Source organism: Monodon monoceros, unplaced genomic scaffold (genome assembly GCF_005190385.1).
Source record: "Monodon monoceros isolate NGI ecotype Baffin Bay Population unplaced genomic scaffold, NGI_Narwhal_1 Super_Scaffold_21, whole genome shotgun sequence".
Classification (NCBI taxonomy): domain Eukaryota; kingdom Metazoa; phylum Chordata; class Mammalia; order Artiodactyla; family Monodontidae; genus Monodon; species Monodon monoceros.
This window is the reverse complement of record NW_021703778.1, coordinates 163,470,390-163,491,955: the sequence shown is the minus strand read 5'-3', so window position 1 is coordinate 163,491,955 and position 21,566 is coordinate 163,470,390. Positions and strand designations below refer to the sequence as shown.

Below are 21,566 nucleotides of genomic sequence, written 5' to 3'. Positions count from 1 at the left end.
TGTTTAGCTCAAAATGTCCTCACACCAAAGAAAAGTACCTTTGAACCCCAAATGTTTATGGAAGTTCAGAGGAAGAGTACACATCGTAGAATGGGAGAGGACTAAGCTTCCATTGGTGGGTTACCCTCACCTGGTCTTTCTCAGCATAAATTCATTCAATTTACTTTCATCAAAAGCAGAGATCAAGCATAATAATAGAAGGATGTCCTTTGTTGGTAAGATATATCTAGATGACAATATGATAATTGGCACTCCTGTGCCACTTTTGGTATATGAAATACATGTTTTATTCCATTTAGAGTTCTTTTTGGTTCCATTGATATTTATATTTCTTATATCTCATTTTACCTCTTCTACTCTGTTTCTAAAAATTAGAGTATTATTTTTCTATTATTTGGTAATCTTTACAATCTACCTCTCTATAGAACAAGAGAGGCAAACTTCCTTGACAATAGGTTCTAAAAAGCAACTTGAACTCTAATCACTTGACCTAACTCCCACTGCTCAGAATTTAAAAATCAACCCTTGTAAATCCAGACACAGGTCTCTCCAGCCAAGTGTTGTATCCGACAAATATACCAAAAGTAATTTTGTTAAGTGGTGTAATTATTTTTCTTAATTTTCTACTTCAAAGATTCAGGATTATAACAGGACAGAACCAATTAGATGTGGCAGGAAAAGAATAAGGCTGAGAGTCAAGGTACCTAGTTCTGTCTGCGTGACCTTAGGAGAGTGACTTGACCTCTCTAAACCACTGTTCCCTTACCTCTTTTGTAATTTTCCATGTGTTTGCTGTCCAACTACCACTCAGTCATTTCACAATTTTATCTGTTTTTGTCCTACGACTCTTGAATTCACATAGTCACACACTAGACCACTCATAACTTGTAGCAAACACATGAAAACAGGGCCAAAGTACATTCCCCTGAGTTTATTAGCCCAGACGGAAATCAGTCAAGGACTATGTAAGTGTTTCACCAGAATTATTCTGATAATTAGCGCCGTTCTCCACAGCACTTGGCTATGAACTCAGAGACAAATCTGCAGATATCACTATTCATTGCTCTGTCTTGAACCAATCCACCAGAGTACAGTCAGATCCAAGTAGAGTACAGTCATTTGAGATGACCACAGAGTACAGGCTTCTGCTTTACAGAGAAGGATGCAATCTCCATTTCATTCAGCAATTTGCTCCTGATAGTCTGACCACTGACAATACACTACAGCACCATGTCTAATCAAACAGTACCTTCACAGCTGGCTTGTTAATTGCGTTGTGGCATTCAGTGTGCTGGCAGTGGATGGGGTTCCAAGCTGTAAAGCAAAGCATAGCTGATGAGTATTTCTCACTGACATTATTCACGCCCTAGGAAAACACAGCAGATACTTCACTAGTTGTCCTTAAATAGAACCATCATCAGAAGGTTTCCTAAAATAATTATTTTTTTTTCAGTCTATGAAGTATTTTTAAATTAAGCAAAGATATCACAACCCCATCCATTTTCCCATGGGGAGAGACAAGCTAATATAAGGTGGCATACCCAATACCATAATATTATTTCACAGTGATATACCATTAGTAAATTCTTAGAAGTTTTTACATCTATGTTTTCACTTGATCCTCCCAACAACCCTGTGCGATAGATACAGCAGATTATTAACCTCATTTTATGTGTAAGTTAAAATTTAAAAGGTTAAGTAGTTTGCTACGGTCACAGAGTTAGTAAATGAAAAGCTACGACTAGAACATATATCTCTTGGTTCTCAAAACTGTGCTCTTTTCACTATAGTATACTATGCTAAACATCCTAGATTTTTGGCACCAGGAAGTGTTTCAGATTAATAACAACTGAAATGAGTAGTAAGGCAACCTCCACCATTCCATTTCCCACCCATCCCCATTAAATGTGGAGACTGAAAAGATGAGTTTCTTGCCCAAACAAAATGCGTCCCTCTCACACATTAGCCACAGTCTAAACCTCTGCTAGTTTGCTAATACCCAACTCCTCAACACAGTATACACACAGAATGAGGACAAGAACCAAGTGATCTGAGACAGATCAGAAAGAGAATTACAATTACTTCTCATCATCCGGATGATTCTGTAGCCCAAGGCACTTAGCTAACAATATTCCACCATTAAAAAAAAATGTAATAGGATTTTATGTTTGAAAGTAGGACATTTTTCTAAATCGCCATATTCTAATCCTATAGGACCATGATTGGCCTAATATATAAAAATCTGCAGATGAGAAGATATTCTTAGTTACATGTCTAATTATAATCCAAAAATATTTGTTATTAATGATCTGAGCCTAATTTGTGCTCTGAACATTTTGTAAAATTTTCTAAGAGTGTCCCAACTTCCAATTCTTCTATGCTATTGTTAGACCAGGAATAAGATTATGTGTCTGATTTGGAATTCAGGAAAATATGGTCAACAGAACCAGTGACCTTAAAAAAAAAAATACACAATGGGTCTACTTATTTAAAAAGAAGTACAGACTAGAACTACTACTATAATAACAAAATATCATATTGATTATATCTTTTGAGAGAAAGAAAGAGGAAATGAATGAGTAAGGAATGGATGAATGAAGAAATAATTTAAATAAAGACAGTCCATATTTGTTTCCTACATGTGGAAAAGCCAAGATAGAGTAGCAACAAGTTTTCTTGTGTAATTAGAGAAATCTAGAGAAAAAAGAGTGCCTTCAACCAGTACAGAAGTTGCAAATACATGGAACGTGTACCCCATTCCTCCAATCCCAAACTCATGACAGATAAGAGCATTCTTTCCTGCTGAGTCTAGAACTGGCCTTAAAATCTTTCTCAACACTGAGCTCCAGGAAGTCACCACTAATCAAAACAGAGTTGGCATACAAGATGAAATCTGCTAACCATCTCTGAATCCATGTATTATGAGAATATTTGCAGATCACTTTATAAATATTAAGAAAAAGTTCATGACATTTTTAGATAAAAGTAATATTTAAACTACATAACAACTGTTATGGCACAGGTACAAACAAATTAGAACGTGAAATGGCCATAGCACTTGATCAGAGCTCCAAAAACTCCTGCTCTGCCAGAAATTAATGCTTTATATGTGGATGGTGGGGATATCTAGGAGGTCCTACTCCTCTTTTTATTCTATTTTTACAGGGTGTCACTAACTTAAGCACAGGTTGTAGAATACCTCCTTTAAGTTCACCAAAGTCACACTAGATTTAAGCTTACTAGACCAGTGACTATTGGCTTTTGTTTTGTATCACAAATCATCTGTAAAGGTTTTTAAAATATGATGCCTGGAACCTCAAGGCCCAGGTATCTGTAACTGGGAAAAGCAACACAGTTGATTCTGATACAAGGACAATCTACATACCTTACCATATGGCAAATATTTTCATGATAGACCTCCCTTTATTTGAAAATAAAAACAAAAATATAGCATAAACATGGCAGACAAGAATTCTGCTTCCAACAATGACAGAGTAACTGGTATTAGACTCGCCCTCTTACCATAAATAACTAGAAACTAAAAAATACATGAAACAACTGTTTTAAGAAACTTGACTACAGGTAGTACAGGACAATGACCTTTGAGAGAAGAAACAATGAAATGAGTCCTACAATTACCCTTGGTTTCTTCCTGGAAGCAAGTTCCAGGTCTTGGTCCTAGAGGTAAAAAGATAAGCACAGTAGGGTGGTTTCATTGAGTAGAGGGGACAAAAAAAGAATTTAGAAAGGCAAAGAGGCTTAAATTTGCTGAGAAGAGTACCAAAGATGAGGGATCTATGCAAAGAAAGAGCTCCAGATATCTGAGTAGGAATCCTTTTGGGTCTTTGGCTTTACACTAAGCTGAGCATGTGTAAGGCAAAACTCCATTAAGCTGCTTAGAGAAAACTACGGGGGATCTGTAAGCTTAATAATTCCTACATCTCATACAGGGCTGAGAGATATTTGAGCTTCAACCGGCCAGAGTGGAGAGAACTCAGTGAAAACCTGGGATATTCAATTGAGACTCTGGGAGGTCACACTTTAGTCGTTGGGCTAAACTAACATTAGGGAAATGGCTAGTCCAGGTTCACCCTAAGAAAATATAAGAACAAGGCTTGAAAGGGTCAAGCTGATCCACCAGTAAGCTGGCTGCCAAAACAAACTTCAATGCACTGTAATGGAAGGCAGCAAAATCCAGACACTCAATAATGTAATGTTCATGAAGTCCAGCATCCAGTCAAAAATTACTTGATATTTGAAAGGGGAAGAAAATATTATGCAAGAAAATATTACCCACAATTAGGAAGAAAAAATTGGCCAAGATAAACAAACCCAGAAACTACAGAGATGAGGTAATTAGCAAACAAAGACTTTAAAACAGCTATTATAAACATATTCAAAGTAAAACATGAACACAATGAGGACAGAGATGCAGGACATAATAAAACAACCAAATGGAATTTCTAAAAATTAAAAATACAATATCAAAAATTAAAAATTCTCAGAATGGGCTTAAAGGAAGATTAGACAATGCAGAAGAAAAGATCAGTGAATTCAGAGATGTAACAACAGATCCTACCCAAACTGAAGTACTGGAAGAAAAATAAATAGAGCTTCAGTAAGCTGTGGGAAAATATCCGGGAATATACATGTGGTTAAAAGCCCAAAAGAAGCAAGGTTGTGGGGGTGGGGGTGGAGGCAAAAATTTGAAGAAGCAATGGTCAAATTTTTTCAAGTTTGATGAAAACTATAAACCCACAGGTCCAAGAAGCTCAATGAAGCTTAGGCAAAATAAAAGCAAAGAAAATAACACCAAAACTCATTATAATCAAACTGATGAAAACCAATGATAAAGAGAAATATCTTAAAAACAACCAGGGAAAAAAAGACATTACTTACAGGGGGACAAAGTTAAGAATGATCACTGGTTTCTCGTCAGAAACAATGCAAGCCATTAGACAATGGAACAACATCTTTAATAGGCTGAAAGAAAAAAACTGTCAACCTATAATTCTAGACCCAGTGAAAATATCCTTCAAAAATGAATATGAAATAAAGACTCTTTGAAGGCAAACACAAGATACGAGAATTCATTGCCACCTGAGTTCCACTACAAGAAAAGCTAAAGGAAGGTCTTCAGGCTGAAGGAAAATGATACCAGATGGATGCTAGGGCCTACACAAAGGCATAAAGAGTTCTGGGCATGATAAATATAGTGAATAACTACAAACAACTTTCTATATATATAGAAGTAAAATATTTGATAAAAAACTAAAAGGATGGGAAGGGGAAAATGAAAGTGCACAGGATTTTTGCATACGTGTAAACTAGTATAATATTACTTGAAGGTAGACTATGAAGTTAAAGGTGCATATTGTAATTGTAGAACTGTATTCTTTTTAAAAAGAGGTATAACTAACAATTTAAAAAGAGTAACATGGAATAGTAAAAATTAACCAAAAGAAGGCAAGATATTAAAATGAAAAGGAACAAAGAATAGATGGGAAAAATAGAAAACAAGCACAAGATGATAGACTCAAGCCCAACCATATCTGTAATTACACTAAGTATAAATAGCCTAAACAATAAATACATTACATGTAAATAGTCTAAAAGACAGAGATTGTCAAATAGGATTTAAGTTTTTCAAAAAGCATGACCAAATATATGCTGCCTGTGAGAAACACACTTGAAATACAAAGGTAGAGACGTTAAAAGTAAACGATAGAAAAACTTATACCATTTAAATGCTAGTCATAGGAAAGCTGGAGTGTCTATATAAATTCAGACAAGTAGACTCCAGAACAAAGAATATTACCGGGAACAAAGGAGGATGTTTCACACTGATGAAAATGTCAATTCATCAAGATAACATAACAGTCATAAATATGTGTGTATCTAAAGATAGAGTTTCAATTTACATGAAGCAAAACTAACAGAACTAAAAGGAGAAATAAGTCTATAATTAGTGTTGTAAATCTGAACAATCCTCTCTCAGTAATTGATAAAACAAGCAGACAAAAAAAATCAATAAAAATAGAAGACTTGAACAACATTCTCAACAACTTGACTTAATTGATAACTATAGAATTCTCCACTCAATCACTGTGGAACAGACACAGTGTCTAGGTAACATTTACTAAGACAATATTCACATTCATAAAGTAAGCTCCAAAAATTTAGATGGAGTGATAGAATAAAGTATATTCTCTGACCACAATAGGATTAAACTAGAAATAAATAACAAAAATATACCTGGAAAATCACCAAATATTTGTACATTTAAAAAAATATACTTCTACTCAATCCATAAATCAAAGAAGAAATCACAAGGAATATTATAAAATATTCTGTTCTGAAATTCAATGAAACCACAGCATATCAAATTTGTAGGATGCAACTAAAGGAATGCTTAAAGGGAAATTTATAGCTTTAAATTCTTATTTTGGAAAATTTTAAAGGTCCAAAATAAATGATTCATGCTTCTACTTAATAAGATAGAAAAAGAGCAAATTAAATTAAATATTAGTAGAAGGAAGAAAATAATAAAGATAGAAGCAGAAATCAATAAAATTGAAAACAGAAAAAGTCATAAAACCAAATGCTGGGTTTTTTTGGAAAGTTCAATAAAACTGATAAGCCCCTAGGTAGCCTGATGAATAAAAAAATAGAGAAGAAGTAAATTATCAATATCAGGAATGAAAGGTAGGACATCACTGCAGATACTGCAGACATGCCAATAAATTGGACAAGTTGGATAAAATGCCCACATTCATCAAAAAACTTGGTTACACAATTACAAAATTCAACTCAGTTAAAAGTAGACAGTTAAATGCCCCATAACTGTTAAATTGAATTCATAATGTAAAACCTTCCCACAAAGAAAGCCCCAAGGCCAGATGGATTCACTATTAATTATTAAAGGGATAAATTATACAAATCTTACATAAATTCTTTCAGAAAATAGAAGAGGAGGAAACACTTTCCAACTCATTTTATGAAGCCAGCATTACTCTATAAACAAAACCAGATGAAAACATTATAATAAAAGAAAACTAAATCAATATCCCTCATAAATGCAGGACCAGAATCACTTAACAAAAAATTAGCAAATTGAATCTGGCGATATAATATAGCAAACAATGTGGAATTTATCCCAGGAATGCAAGGTTGGTTTAACATTGCAAAGTAAATCAATGTAATTCACCTTATTAACAGAATTAAGGGGGGAAGTCATATGATCATCTAATAGGAGAAAACACATTTGACCAAAATAGACATTCACTCATGATAAAAACTCTCAGCAAACTATGAATAGATGAGGACTTCCTCAATATGATAAAAAGCATCTGTGAAAATCCTACAGCTAACATCATGTCTAATGGTGAATGTCTGAACACTTTCCCCCTACAGATGAAGGAAAAAAACAACGATATCCACTCTCAGCACTTCTATTCAACACTGAACTGGAGTTATGAGCCAGTGCAATGAGAGAAAGAAAAGGAGAAAGGAAGAAGGGAAGAAAGAAATGGAGGGAGGGAGAGAGAGAGAGGGAGGCAGGCAGGCAGGTAGGCAGGCAGACAGACATACAAATTAGAAGAAAAAAAAGTTTTAATTATCTTTATTTGCAAGAAAGCATAATCATATATACAGAAAATCTTAATAAACTTACAAATAAGCTACAAAAATTAATAAGTGAATTTAGGAAGGTTCAAGGATATAAAAGTCAAAATACAAAAATCGATTATATCTATATAAATAATGTCAATAAACAAGTAGAATATTACATTTTAAAACACTATTTACAATAGCACCCAAACCCATAAAATATTTAGGAATACCTTTAACAAAATATCTACAGGACCTGTACACTGAAAACTAGCAAATATTGCTGACAGAAATTAAATACGACCTAAATAAATGGCTAGAAATGCCACGTTTATGGATCAGAAGACTCAATATTGAGTCTTTTCTCAGGAGGTCAATTCTCCCCCAGATTAAATTACATATTCAATGTAATCCCAGTCAAAATGCAATCAGACTGTTTTGTAGAAACTGACAAGCTGATAGTAACATTTCTATGAAAATGCAAAGGTCCTAAAATAGTCAAACAATTTTGAAAAGGAACAAATCTGGAGGATTTACACTACATAATTTCGAGATTTACTATAAAACTATAGTAATCAAGATAGTGTGATACTGGTGAGAGGACAGACAATGAAATAAAATATGGGGTCTAGAAATGGATCCACACATATGTGGTCAATTGGTTTTCAACAAAACAGTCCAGGTAATTCAATGTGGAAAGAGTAATTTTTTCAACAAATTGAACTGGAACAATCGGATATCCTTACGGGAAAAAGTCAACCCTTACGTCCCACCATATACAAAAATTAATTCCAAACGGATCATATACTTAAATGTAAAAGCTTAAAACTATAAACTTCTAGAATAATACACAGGAGAATTTCCCTATAACCTTAGGAGAATTTCCTTATAACCTTAGGGGAGAGGAAAGAACCATAAAAGAAAAAGGATCAATACACTGAAATTTACCAAAATTTGAAAATTTTGCTCTTTGAAATACCTGAAAAGGAAATTCAGGAAAAGGAAATCCCCTGATTAAAAGAACATATGAAAAGGAAATCCCCTGATTAAAAGAACATATTCACAATACATATATCTGAAAAAAGTCTTCTATTTTGAACATATAATAGACAAGCAACCCAATTTAAAAATGAACAAAAGATTTCATTGAGAACTTCAAAAATATATGTGTGTGTGTGTATATATATATATATATATATAAAAGCACCTGTAAAGATGTTCATTAGCATTAGTCATCAGAGAAATGCAAACTAAACAACAACGTGATATTACTACTTGGCCATCAGAATGTCTAACATTAAAAGACCAACAATCCCAAGTGTTGATAATAATATAGAACTCGAACTCTCATATACTTCTGGAGGGAGTATAAGATGGTACAACCACTTTTGAAGAAGTGTTTGGACATTTCTTATAAAATACACTTACCATATAATCCAGCATTTTCATTGCCAGTTATTTATCGAAATAACTAAATGTATATCTTCATAAAAACACTTTTATATGAATGTTTATAGCTTTACTCATAATAGGTAAAATGTTCATCAAGAAGTGAATGGATAAACTGATATAGCCATACAATGCATTACTACTCAACATTTTAAAAAGTGAACTACTTATATACCAACATGGATAAATTTTAAAAACATTATGCTGAGTGAAATAAGCAGACACAAAAATAGTACATTCTATACGATTCCATTCATATGAAATCCTAGGACAGGCAAAACTAGTCTATAATGACAAAAAGCAGATCAGTGGTTGCCTATGGTGGATGGACTGAAAATAAAACTAGGAGATATTTGTGGGGTGATGGAAATGTCCTGTATGTTGATTACAGCTTTGGTTACATTAGTGTATACACTTGTCAAAAGTTATCAAACTATGCTTAAAGTGTGTCATTTTATTGCATGAAAATTATATCTCAACAAAATTGATTTTTTAAAAAAATGAAGGACCAACCAAATGTATACTTCAAAGGAAATGAAATAGTATACTGAAACCTGAGAGAAAACATTTGTCTGAAAATTATCTAGTCAATGAATCAAAAGATTTTAGGAAAGTGTGTGGCATCTGCAACATGAAGCAAGAACATAAGACCTCTATAAAAACAGGAGTAGACAGTCACAGAAATTCAGGGTGACACAGGACACTAACAGAATGAGATAAAAATAGAGTTAGGTAAGAGACATGATAAACGTAATTAAACTAAAAATTAGATAGCAAAATTAGAGACCCTCATTCAGTGCAATAAATAGAGCTGATTTGGGGAAAAAGTCAAGTAAGTTATAGAGTAAACCAGCCTGAAAAACTAAGAATATAGAGGAAAAGATAAATGTATGGAAAATAGTGGCTATTAACAGCTACACAGCACAGAAAATGAAAACATGACCTATGAATTACAGGTGTTCCTGAGGAATAAACCAAGACAATTTGAAGAAAGCAATAATTTAAAATTTCATTAATGCGAAATTTCCTGAAAAAAGGACCTGAATTTGCAGATTGAAAGTGTTCTTCACATTATAGAAATTAATGAAAAGATACTTATATAGAAATATTTAAGAAAAGGGTTTTTTTTAATAAATAGATAAGGCTCCAAGAATTAAGAACAACAAAGGTAACTCCTGTAACAGATAAAAATCACTGGTCTAAGATTTGTCTTCTATAACTCTGAAATTCCAGGAACCTATGAAGCAATTTTTACATATTTTTCACAGTGAGGCAGAGGTTACTTTCATGTGTGAAGAAACAGAAAGACACTCTTAAATATGCCTGACCTCAAAAAATATATATGACCTTCATTTCACCATTGAAAATACTACATTAAAAAAAGTCTGGGTTCCATTTCTCCAGAAACAATAGACAAATAAATTCAAGTCAGTTCTCCTAATGAGAACAATTAGAAAACCGGACAAGATTAAATGCAAAAGGAAATAAACAAACAAACAAAAACCCAGAGAATTGTATGGGAGAATTATGGGGCCATGATCCAAAAGAAAATGAGATTGCCAAAAGGTAGGCCTGGCATTTGAGGCCACTCTTTCTCCTTTGCCTATTTCTCTTTCTGCCAATTCCACAAGATGAGCAGATTTCAACAGACTCTCTGAAATAGGGGAACTAAATTTGGAATTGGGTGACTACCAAGGAATGGGAAACCTAAAAATCTCCCTGGGCTGTGGGTAGAGGTCCCAAAAGGTCACACCTAGGAGTAAAGAGGAACCAGAAATAGACCAACCCTCACAGGGACTGAAGACCAGCTTCAAATCATCTCAAGAATTGACCACAGATTTTTTTTTCTGAGCTGCATTAAAGTGACCTGGGTTACCAATTCTACAGCCTCCTGCCAGAAGCAAACACACAAATACTCTCTGAAGAAACATAACTTAATCCTAAACCTCAAATTAACCCCATAGTTTTTCTATCTAATATCTTGCACACAATTATTTAAAAAAATACAAAGACAAAGACAAGAAAAAAAAAATGACAATAGAATCAGAGATCTGGAATATTGAGTTACCAGGAAAAGACTTTAAAATAACTATGCTTAATATATTCTATAAAGTAAGAGACAGTTAGAGAATATAATCAGATATTGGAATTTTTAAAGAACCAAATGGAAATTCTAGAACTTAAAAATACAATTAACAAAATTAAGAATACATTTGGGAAGTTAACAATTAATGATGGGGAAGAAAAGTCAGATAAAAAGATTCAGAATGAAGCACAGAAAGATGAAATGAGAGAGGAGAATACAAAAAAATATTCATAGAAGACATGGGAGAAAAGATGTAACATATGTGTCATTGGAATTCCAGAAAGAAGGATGAGAATATGGTATAAGCCATTGTTGAAGAAACAAGGGAACTTCCAGTTACAGCCATGATGTTTTAAGACTGTACTGGACTTACCCTTCAACTGGACAAAATGTATAAAGCAACTTGTTTCCGACACTGGGCATAGATTTTAACACAAGGTTGCAATCCTCTGAAAAGAGGGGAACACACAAATTAAGTTCTACATTCACCTTGGTTTTCTGCCTGGGAACACTTGCAAACTGCAGCAAAGAGAAGTGAAACCCAATTAGTAATTAGCATTTTCAGTGGGTAGAGGAAACATCAGAGTGAAGAAGTGCTAATGCAACTGGAATTTGTAAGTAAAGTGAGAACAGAAGGGAGTGCCAGAGAATAGGTCCCATAAATCTGTGTAAGGATGCTCCTCAGGTCCTTGGCTTAATCCTAAACTGCATGGTCTCACAGAAAAACTTCACAAGGACTAGCAGAGAACACATACTTAATGGCTGAAAGCTGAACAGAGATTTTATAGGTCACATTGTGCTAGAGATGCACTGTATTTCCAATGTAGCCAAAGTGAGGAACGTTGGTGAACACACCAGATATTCAGGAGACCACAGATAGGTCACTACTAAAAAAACTAAAGGTCAATATCCCTGATGAATATAGATACAAAAATTCTCAATAAAATACTAGCAAACTGAATTCAGCAGCACATGAAAAGGATCGTTCACGATGGTCAAGTGAGATTTATCTGTGGAATGCAAAAATGGTTCAACATACACAAATCAATAAATATAATACATTACATTAGTAGAATGAAAGAAAAGAATCATAAGATTACCTCAACAAATGCAGGAAAAGCATATGACAAAACTCAAAATTCATGATAAAAACTCTTAACAAATTAAGCATAGAAGAAAAATATCTCAACATAATAAAGGCCATATATAACAAGCCCATGGCTAACATCATACTCAATGGTGGAAGGTTGAAAGCTTTTCCTCTAAGATCAGGAACAAGACAAAGTACCCCTCTCGCCACTCTTATTCAACATAGTACTGAAAGTCCCAGCTAGAGCAATCAGGCAAGAAAAAGAAATAAAATGTATGAAAATTGTAAAGGAAGACATAAACCTGTCTCTATTTGCAGATGACATTATTTTATACGTATAAAATCCTAAAGACCCAACAAGAAAACTGTTAGATCAATGAATTCAGTAAACGTGCAGAATACAAAATTAAGATACAAAAATCAGTAGCATTCCTATATACTAACAATGCATTTTATGAAAAAGAGATAAAGAAATCAATTTCATTTACAATAGCATCAAAAACTATAAAATATTTAGAATAAACTTAACCAAGAAGGTGAAAGATCTCTAGTGTGAAAACTACAAGACGTTGATGAAAGAAATCAACGACACAAATAAATGGAAAGGCGTCCCAAGTTAATGAACTGAAAGAATTAATATTGTTAAAATGTCAATACTACCAAAAGCCATCTATAGATTCAATGCAATTCTGTCAATATTACAATGGCATGTTTTATGGATGTAAAAAACACTCCTAAAATTTATATGGAGCTACAAAAGACCTCAAACAGCCAAAGAAATCCTGCAAAAGAACAAAGCAGGAGGCATCACATTCCCTGATTTCAGGCTACACTATAAAGCTATAGTAATCAAAACAGTATGGTACCAGCATAGAAACAGACATATGACCAATGGAATAGAACTGAGAGCCCAGAAATAAAGCCAAGCATATATGGTCAATTAATATTTGACAAAGGGAGCCAAGAGTACTCAAATGGAGAAAAAACAGTTTCTTCAATAAGTGGTGCTAGGATAAGTGGATATTCACATGTAAAAGAATGAAACTGGATCCCTATCTACTCACAAAAATTAACTTGAAATGGATTAAAGACTTAACTGTAAGACCTGAAACCATGAAAATCCTGGAAGAAAACATAGGAATAAGACTCGTTGACATGGGGTTGGTAGTCATTTTTTGGATATGACACCTAAAGCATAAGCAACAAAATCGAAAATAAACAGGTGGGACTACACCAAACTAAAAAGCTTCTGCACAGCAAAAGAAACCTTCAACAAAGTGAAAAACAACCTATGGAATGAGAATAAACATTTTTAAACCATATATCCAAAATATACAAAGAACTCATACAGCTCAATAGCAAAAAAGAAGAGGAAAACAATTTAAAAATGGGCAAAAAACCTAAATAGGTATTTTTCCAAAGAAGATATACAAAAGGCCAACAGGTACATGAAAAGGTGCCTAACATCACTAGTCATTAGGGAAATGCAGATTAAAACTACAAGGGGACTTGGGGACATGGTGGGGGAGGGGGAAGCTGGGGCAAAGTGAGAGTAGCATCGACATATATACATTACCGAATGTAAAATAGTTATCTAGTGGGAAGCAGAAGCATAGCACAGAGAGATCAGCTCCGTGCTTTGCAATGATCTAGAGAGATGGGATAGGGAGGGTGGGAGGGAGGTTCAAGAGGGAGGGGATATGGGGATATATGTATGCATATGGCTGATTCACTATATGTATGCATATGCCTTATTCACTTTGTTGTACAACAGAAACTAACACAGTATTGTGATGCAATTATACTCCAATAAAGATCTATTAAAAAAAAAACACACACACAATGAGATACTACCTCACACCTGTTAGAATGACCAGCATCAAAAAGACAAGAGAGGGCTTCCCTGGTGGCGCAGTGATTGAGAGTCTGCCTGCCGATGCAGGGGACATGGGTTCATGCCCCGGGCCGGGAAGATCCCACATGCCGCGGAGTGGCTAGGCCCGTGAGCCATGGCCGCTGAGCTTGCGCGTCCGGAGCCTGTGTTCCGCAACGGGAGAGGCCACAACAATGAGAGGCCCGTGTACCACAAAAATAAAATAAAATTAAATTAAAAAAAGACAAGAGATAACAAATGCTGACATGGATGTAATGAAAAGGGAACCTTCATGCACTATTGTAAATTAGTGCAGCCACTATGGAAAACAGTAAAAGGAACACTCAAAAAGTTAAAAACACAACTACCATTTCCACTTCTGGAAATATATCCAAAGGAGACAAAAATACTAGCTTGAAAAGATATCTACACCCCCATGTTCACAGCAGCATTATTACAATAGGCACGACATGGAAGCAACCTAAGTGTCCATCAATGGATAAATAGATAAAGAAGTTGTGAGTACAAATTTCCAGTTATAAGATAAATAAGTACTAAGGGTGTAAGGTACAACATGATGATTATAGTTAACACTGCTGTATGATATATAAGAAAGTTGTTAAGAGAGTAAATCCTGATTTCTCATCACAAGGAGAAAAAATTTTTTTCCTTTCTTTCTTTTCTTTGTGTTGATATATGAGATGATGGATGTTAGTTAAACTTACTGCAATAATAGTTTCACAATATATACAAATCAAACAATCATGCTGTACACCTTAAACTTATACAGTGACATGTTAATTATTTCTCAATAAAACTGGAAAAAAAGAAAATTTCAATCAAATAGAAAAAAAAAAGAATAGTTTTCAAAAGAAAAAAAGAAGGCAGTTTAACCTTCAAAAGAGCAACAACTTGGCATGAAACTAGAAATCCACCACAGAAAAGGAAATGAGAAAAAATGATCACATGGAGACTAAACAACCTGCTACTAAAAAAACCAATGGGTCAACAATGGAATCAAAGAGGAAATTTTTAAAATACCTTGAGAAAAACAACAATGAAAACACAACCATACAAAATCTATGGGATGCAACAAAAGGCAAATATATATATATATATATATATATATATATATATATATATGTATAACTGAATCATTTCACTGTACAGCAGAAATTAACACAACATTATAAATCAACTATACTTCAATAAAATTTTTTAAATTAAAAAAAAAAATCTATGGGATGCAGCAAAAGCAGTCCTAAGAAGGAAGTTTATAGCATTACAGGCCTTCCTCAAAAACAAGAAAAATCCCAAATAAACAACCTAACCCACCACCTAAAAGAATTAGAAAAAGAAGAAAAAACAAAACCTAAAGTCAGCAAAAGGAAGGAAATAATAAAGATCAGAGAGGAAATAAATAAAATAGAGATTTTAAAAAAATAGAAAAATATCAATAAAACCAAGAGCTAGGTTTTTGAAAGTATAAATAAAATCAACAAAACCTCTGGCCAGGCTTACCAAGAAGAAAAGAGAGAGGACCCAAATAAAATAAGAAAAGAAAGAGGAGAAATAACAACCAATGCCACAGAAATCCAAAAACAGAAATCATAAGAAAATACTATGAACAGTTATATGCCAATAAAATAGTAAACCTAGAAGAAATGGACAAGTTTGTAGAAACATACAGCCTGCTAAAACTGAATCAAGAAGAAACAGATAATTTGAATAGACCAATCATAAGAAGTAAAATAGAATCTGTGATTTTTAAAAAAATCCCGGCAAACAAAAGTCCAGGACCAGATGGCTTCATTTGGGGGTTCTATCAAACATGCAAAGAAGAACTTATACTTAGCCTTCTCAAACTCTCCCAAAAGAATGAAAACGAGGGAAAACTCCCAAAGTCACTCTATGAATCCACCATCACTCTGATACCAAAACAAGACAAAGACACTACCAAAAAAAAAAATTACACGCCAATATCTTTGATGAATAAAGATACAAAAATCCCCAACAAAATATTTGCAAACTGAATCCGAGAACATATAAAAAGGATCATACAACATGATCAAGTTGGATTCATCCCAGGGTCTCAAGGATGATTCAATATATGTAAATCGATCAGTGTGGTACACCACATCAACAAAAGACAAAAACCACATGATCATCTCAATAGACACAGAAAATGCATTTGATAAAACTCAACTTCCATTCATGATAAAAACTCTCCCCAAAGTGAGTACAGAGGGAACATATCTCAACATAATAAAAGCCATTTATGACAAATCCACAGCCAACATAATACTCAGTGGTGAAAAGCTAGAAGACTTCTCACCAAATTCTGGAATGAGACAAGGACGCCCACTCTCACCACTCTATTCAACATAGTATTGGAAGCCCTAGCCATAGCACTCAGACAAGAAAAAGAAATAAAACGTATCCCAATCAGAAGGGAAGAGGTAAAATTGTCATTATATGCAGACGACATGATACTCTATATAGAAAACCCTAAAGATTCAACACAAAAACTATTAGAACTGATAAATGAATTCAGCAAGGTAGCAGGATACAAGATTAACATACAGAAATCTGTTGCATTTCTTTACATTAGCAATGAAATATCAGAAAGAGAAAGTTTTTTAAAAAACCCATTTAAATCTCATCCAAAAAATAAACCACCTAGGAATAAATCTAACCAAGTAGGTGTAAGACTTATACACTGCAAACTGTAAAACATTGATAAAGGAAATTGAAGATGATTCACGGAAATGGAAAGATATCCCATGCTCCTGGATGGGAAGAATGAATATAGTTAAAATGGCCATACTACCCAAAGCAATTTACAGATTTAATGTGAACCCTATCAAATTACCCGTGACCTTTTTCACAGAACTAGAAGAAATAACCCTAAAATTTATATGGAACCACAAAAGATCCAGAATTGCCAAAGCAATCCTGAGGAAAAATAACAAAGCTGGAGGCATAACCCTTCCAGACTTCAGACAATACTACAAATCTACAGTGATCAAAACAGCATTGTGTTGGCACAAATGTTGGCACAAAAACAGACATATAGGTCACTGGAACAGAATAGAGAGCCCAGAAATAAACCCAAACACCTATGGTCAATTAATCTTCCACAAAGGAGACAATGGAGAAAAGACAGTCTCTTCAGCAAGTGGTGTTGGGAAAGCTGAACAGCCACATGTAAATCAGTGAAGTTAGAACACTCCCTCATACCGTACAAAAAAATAAACTCAAAATGGCTTAAAGACTTAAATATAAGACATGACACCATAAAACTCCTGGAAGAGAAGATAGGCAAAACATTCTCTGACATAAATCGTAACAATATTTTCTTAAATCAATCCTCCAAGGCAAAAGAAAGAAAAGAAAACATAAACAAATGGGACCTAATCAAACTTATAAGCTTTTGCACAACGAAAGAAACCATAAATAAAATGAAAAGAGAATCTACAGAATGGGAGAAATTATTTGCAAATGAAATGACCGACAAGGGCTTAATTTCCAAAATACACAAAGAGCTCATACAGCTCAATAAATAAAAATTAAAAAATGGGCAGAAGACCTAAATAGACATTTCTCCAAAGAAGACATACAGATGGCCAACAGGCACATGAAAAGGTGCTCAACATCACTAAAATTAGAGAAATGCAAATCAAAACTACAATGAGGTATCACCTCACACCAGTCAGAATGGCCATCATCGAAAAGTCTACAGATAAAAAATGCTGGAGAGAGTGTGGCAAAAAGGGAACCCTCCTACACTGTTGGTGGGAATGTAAATTAGTACAGCCACTATGGAAAACAGTATGGAAGTTCCTTAAAAAACTAAAAATAGAGTTATCATATGATCCAGCAATCCTACTCCTGGGCATATATCCAGAAAAAACAAAAACCCTAATTTGGAAAGATACATGCACCCCAATGTTCATAGCAGCACTATTTGTAATAGCCAAGACATGGAAGCAATCTAAGTGTCCATCAACAGATGAATGGATAAAGATGTAGTATATATATAAAATGGAATACTAGTCATAAAAAAGAATGAAATATTGTCATTTGCAGCAACATGGATGGACCTAGAGATTATCATACTAAGTGAAGTAAGTCAGGCAGAGAAAGACAAATATTATATGTTATCACTTATACATGGAATCTAAAAAACAGCATAAGAAAACATATTTACAAAACAGAAACAGACTCACAGACATAGAAAACAAACTTATGGTTACCAAAGGGGAAAGGTGGGAGAGGGATAAATTAGGAGGATGGGATGAACAGATACACATTACTATATACAAAATAAACAACAAGGATTTACTGTATAGCACAGGGGACTATATTCATTATCTTGTAATAACCTATAATGGAAAAGAATCTGAAAAATAATATATATATACATGTATGCATATACATATATATATGTAACTGAATCATTTTGCTGTACACCTGAAACTAACACAGTATTGTAAATCAACTATACTTCAATTTTAAAAAGAGCAAAAACTGACAGCTCAACAGAAACAATGAAAACAAAAAGATCATTAAATATCTTCAAAGTACTGAAAGAAAATGCCAATCTAGAATTCTACACACTGAGAAAATATCTTTAAGAAATCAAGCCAAAACAAAGACATTTTCAGACAAACACTAACTGAGAACATGTATCCCCAGTAGAAAGGCACTAAAGGAAATACAGAAGGATATTATTAAGGAAAAACATTAAATCCTAGATGGGAGCTTACAGATATAAAAAGGGAAAAGAGCAAGAAAAAATCTAATGAATACTGACTGCAAAGAACAATAATAATTATGTTTTCTGTAATTATTAAAAATAGAAAGAGCATAACAGCATAGCATGAAAGTCAGGAGTGTGTAAAAGAAGTTAAAATCTTCTGCCATTTTACAGAAAAAGGTAAAAGTACTATTTTATACTGGACACTGACAAGTCAAAATGCATGGTGGGGCTTCCCTGGTGGCGCAGTGGTGGAGAGTCCGCCTGCCGATGCAGGGGACACGGGTTCGTGCCCCGGTCCGGGAAGATCCCACATGCCGTGGAGCGGCTGGGCCCGTGAGCCATGGCTGCTGAGCCTTCGCGTCCGGAGCCTGTGCTCCGCAACGGGGGAGAGGCCACAACAGTGAGAGGCCCGCGTACCGCAAAAAAAAAAAAAAATACATGGTGTATGGTAATCCACCCCCCCCCTTATCTATGGGGGATACGTTCCAAGACCCCCAGCAGATGCCTGAAACCATGGATACTACTGAACCCTGAGTATAATATGATTTTCCTATACATATATATCTGTGATCAAGTTTAATTTATAAATTAGGCACAGGGCTTCCCTGGTGGCGCAGTGGTTGAGAATCCGCTTGCTGATTCAGGGGACACAGATTCGATCCCTGGTCCGGGAAAATCCCACGTGCCACGGAGCAACTAAGCCCATACGCCACAACTAACTGAACCTGTACTCTAGAGCCCGCGAGCCACAACTACTGAGCCCGTGTGCTGCACACCTAGAGCCCGTGCACCACAAGAGAAACTACTGCAATGAGAAGCCTGCACACCGCAACGAAGAGTAGCCCCCACTCGCCGCAACTAGGAAAGCCCGCATGCAGCAACGAAGACCCAAAGCAGCCAAAAATAAAAAAATAAAATAAATTTGTTTAAAAAAATTAGGCACAATAAAAATTAACAATAATAACTAATAATGAAGTAGAACAATTATAACAATATACTGTAATAAAAGTTATGTGAATGTGGTCTCTCCCTCTCAAAATATCTTATTGTACTGTACTCACCCTTCTTAAGATAATGTGAGATTAAAATGCCTGCATGATGAGATGAACTGAGATGAATGACGTAGGAATTGTGCTGCTGTGTTAGACTACTATTGACCTTCCGACAATACATCAGAAGATGGATCTTCCGCTTGGGGTTATCCTGGATCATCAAGCTATGATGATGCTGATGACTGGATGTCAGGAGAATATGATGTCTATGGTTGGGAATCCCAGGTGGGACACTGCAGGAGGGTGTGAGATTTCATCATATCATTCAACACAGCACACAATTTTAAACTTATGAATTATTTCTGAAATCTTCCATTTAATATTTTCGGACTGCAGTTGACCGTGGGTAGCCAAAACCATGGAAAGCAAAACCATGGGTAAGGGGGGACTACTGTAATCTCTAGGGTAATGTTTAAAATTAATGTTTAAAATGAATAACTCACCAGGACAAAGATGAAATATTTAAATATACTCAATTAGTGCAAAATAGGCAAAAAGAGAGAAAAAAGGCAGGAGAAATAGAAAATGGTGGATTTAAAATCAAATATCCTAGTAATTACACTGCATATATATGGACTAAGAGTTTCAATTAGAAGGCAAAGATCATGAAAACTGAGTTTAAAAAATAGAACTATATGCTACTTACAAGACACACATGAAATAAATATACAAATCTTAAAAAGCTGAAAACAAAAGGGTCGGAAATTTTATACTACACACACACTCATGAAAGCTGGTGTAGCTATATTAGAATAAAACAAAGTAGATTTTGATATTAAGAAAAGCATTACTAGAAATAAAGGCATGCATTTCATAATGGTAAAAGTTTCAATTCACCAGAAAGATAGTGTATTCTAAATTTGTCCACACCTAATAAAACAGCCTCCAAACTTATACAGCAAATACTGACAGAACTACAAGGAGAAATACACAAATCCACAATCATCAGTGGGAGTTTAACATTCTACTCTTAGTAACTGATGGAATAAACATACAAAAATGCAATAAGGATATAGAATATTTGAACTACACAATTAAGAAATTTTATTTAATTGATATATTTATATAGAACACAGTATCAAACAACGGCCAAACATGAGTTCTTTTAAGTACACAGGAATGTTTACAAAAATGACCATAAGCTCAGCCCTGAAGAAAGTAGGGCTTAAAACTGTCAGAGGAATGAAGTAATACAAAGTATGTTGTCTGACTATAGAGGAGTGAGGCTATAAATCAATATAAAACTTCACTACGAAAATCCCCATATGATTAGAAATTAACCGTCATCCTTCTAAATGACCCATGGGTCAAAGAGGAAACCATGAAGGAACTTAGAACTCAGCATAGCATAGGAGGTTTCAGCCCATACAACAAGGCAAGAGACATAAAAGCCTTAAGGACTGAAAAGGAGACATTAAACTGTTACCATTCAACAATAATATAATTGCACACAGGAAAAATTTTTTAAAAACAAAACTACAGATTCATCATTAGAATTAAAAAGTGATTTATCAAGGTTGCTGGATCTAAGATCAATATACTAGAATTAACTGTATGTCTATATACTAGCAAAAAGGCTTAGAAAATGTAATTTCTAAAAGATATATCATTGACAATAGCATCAAAATAAATAAATAAATACCTAG

General features: G+C 34.4%; 1 protein-coding gene across 4 annotated transcripts in view; it reads right to left on the bottom strand.

Moving 5' to 3' along the window:
• The window catches only part of UNC79 (unc-79 homolog, NALCN channel complex subunit), a 246,911-nt gene that overhangs the window by 154,807 nt on the left and 70,538 nt on the right, over positions 1–21,566 (bottom strand). For all 4 annotated transcript variants that reach the window (XM_029239760.1, XM_029239759.1, XM_029239763.1 and 1 more), the window contains one exon: positions 1,250–1,314. In XM_029239760.1, the coding sequence (XP_029095593.1) occupies positions 1,250–1,314 (65 nt within the window). The remainder of the gene's footprint in view (positions 1–1,249; positions 1,315–21,566) is intronic.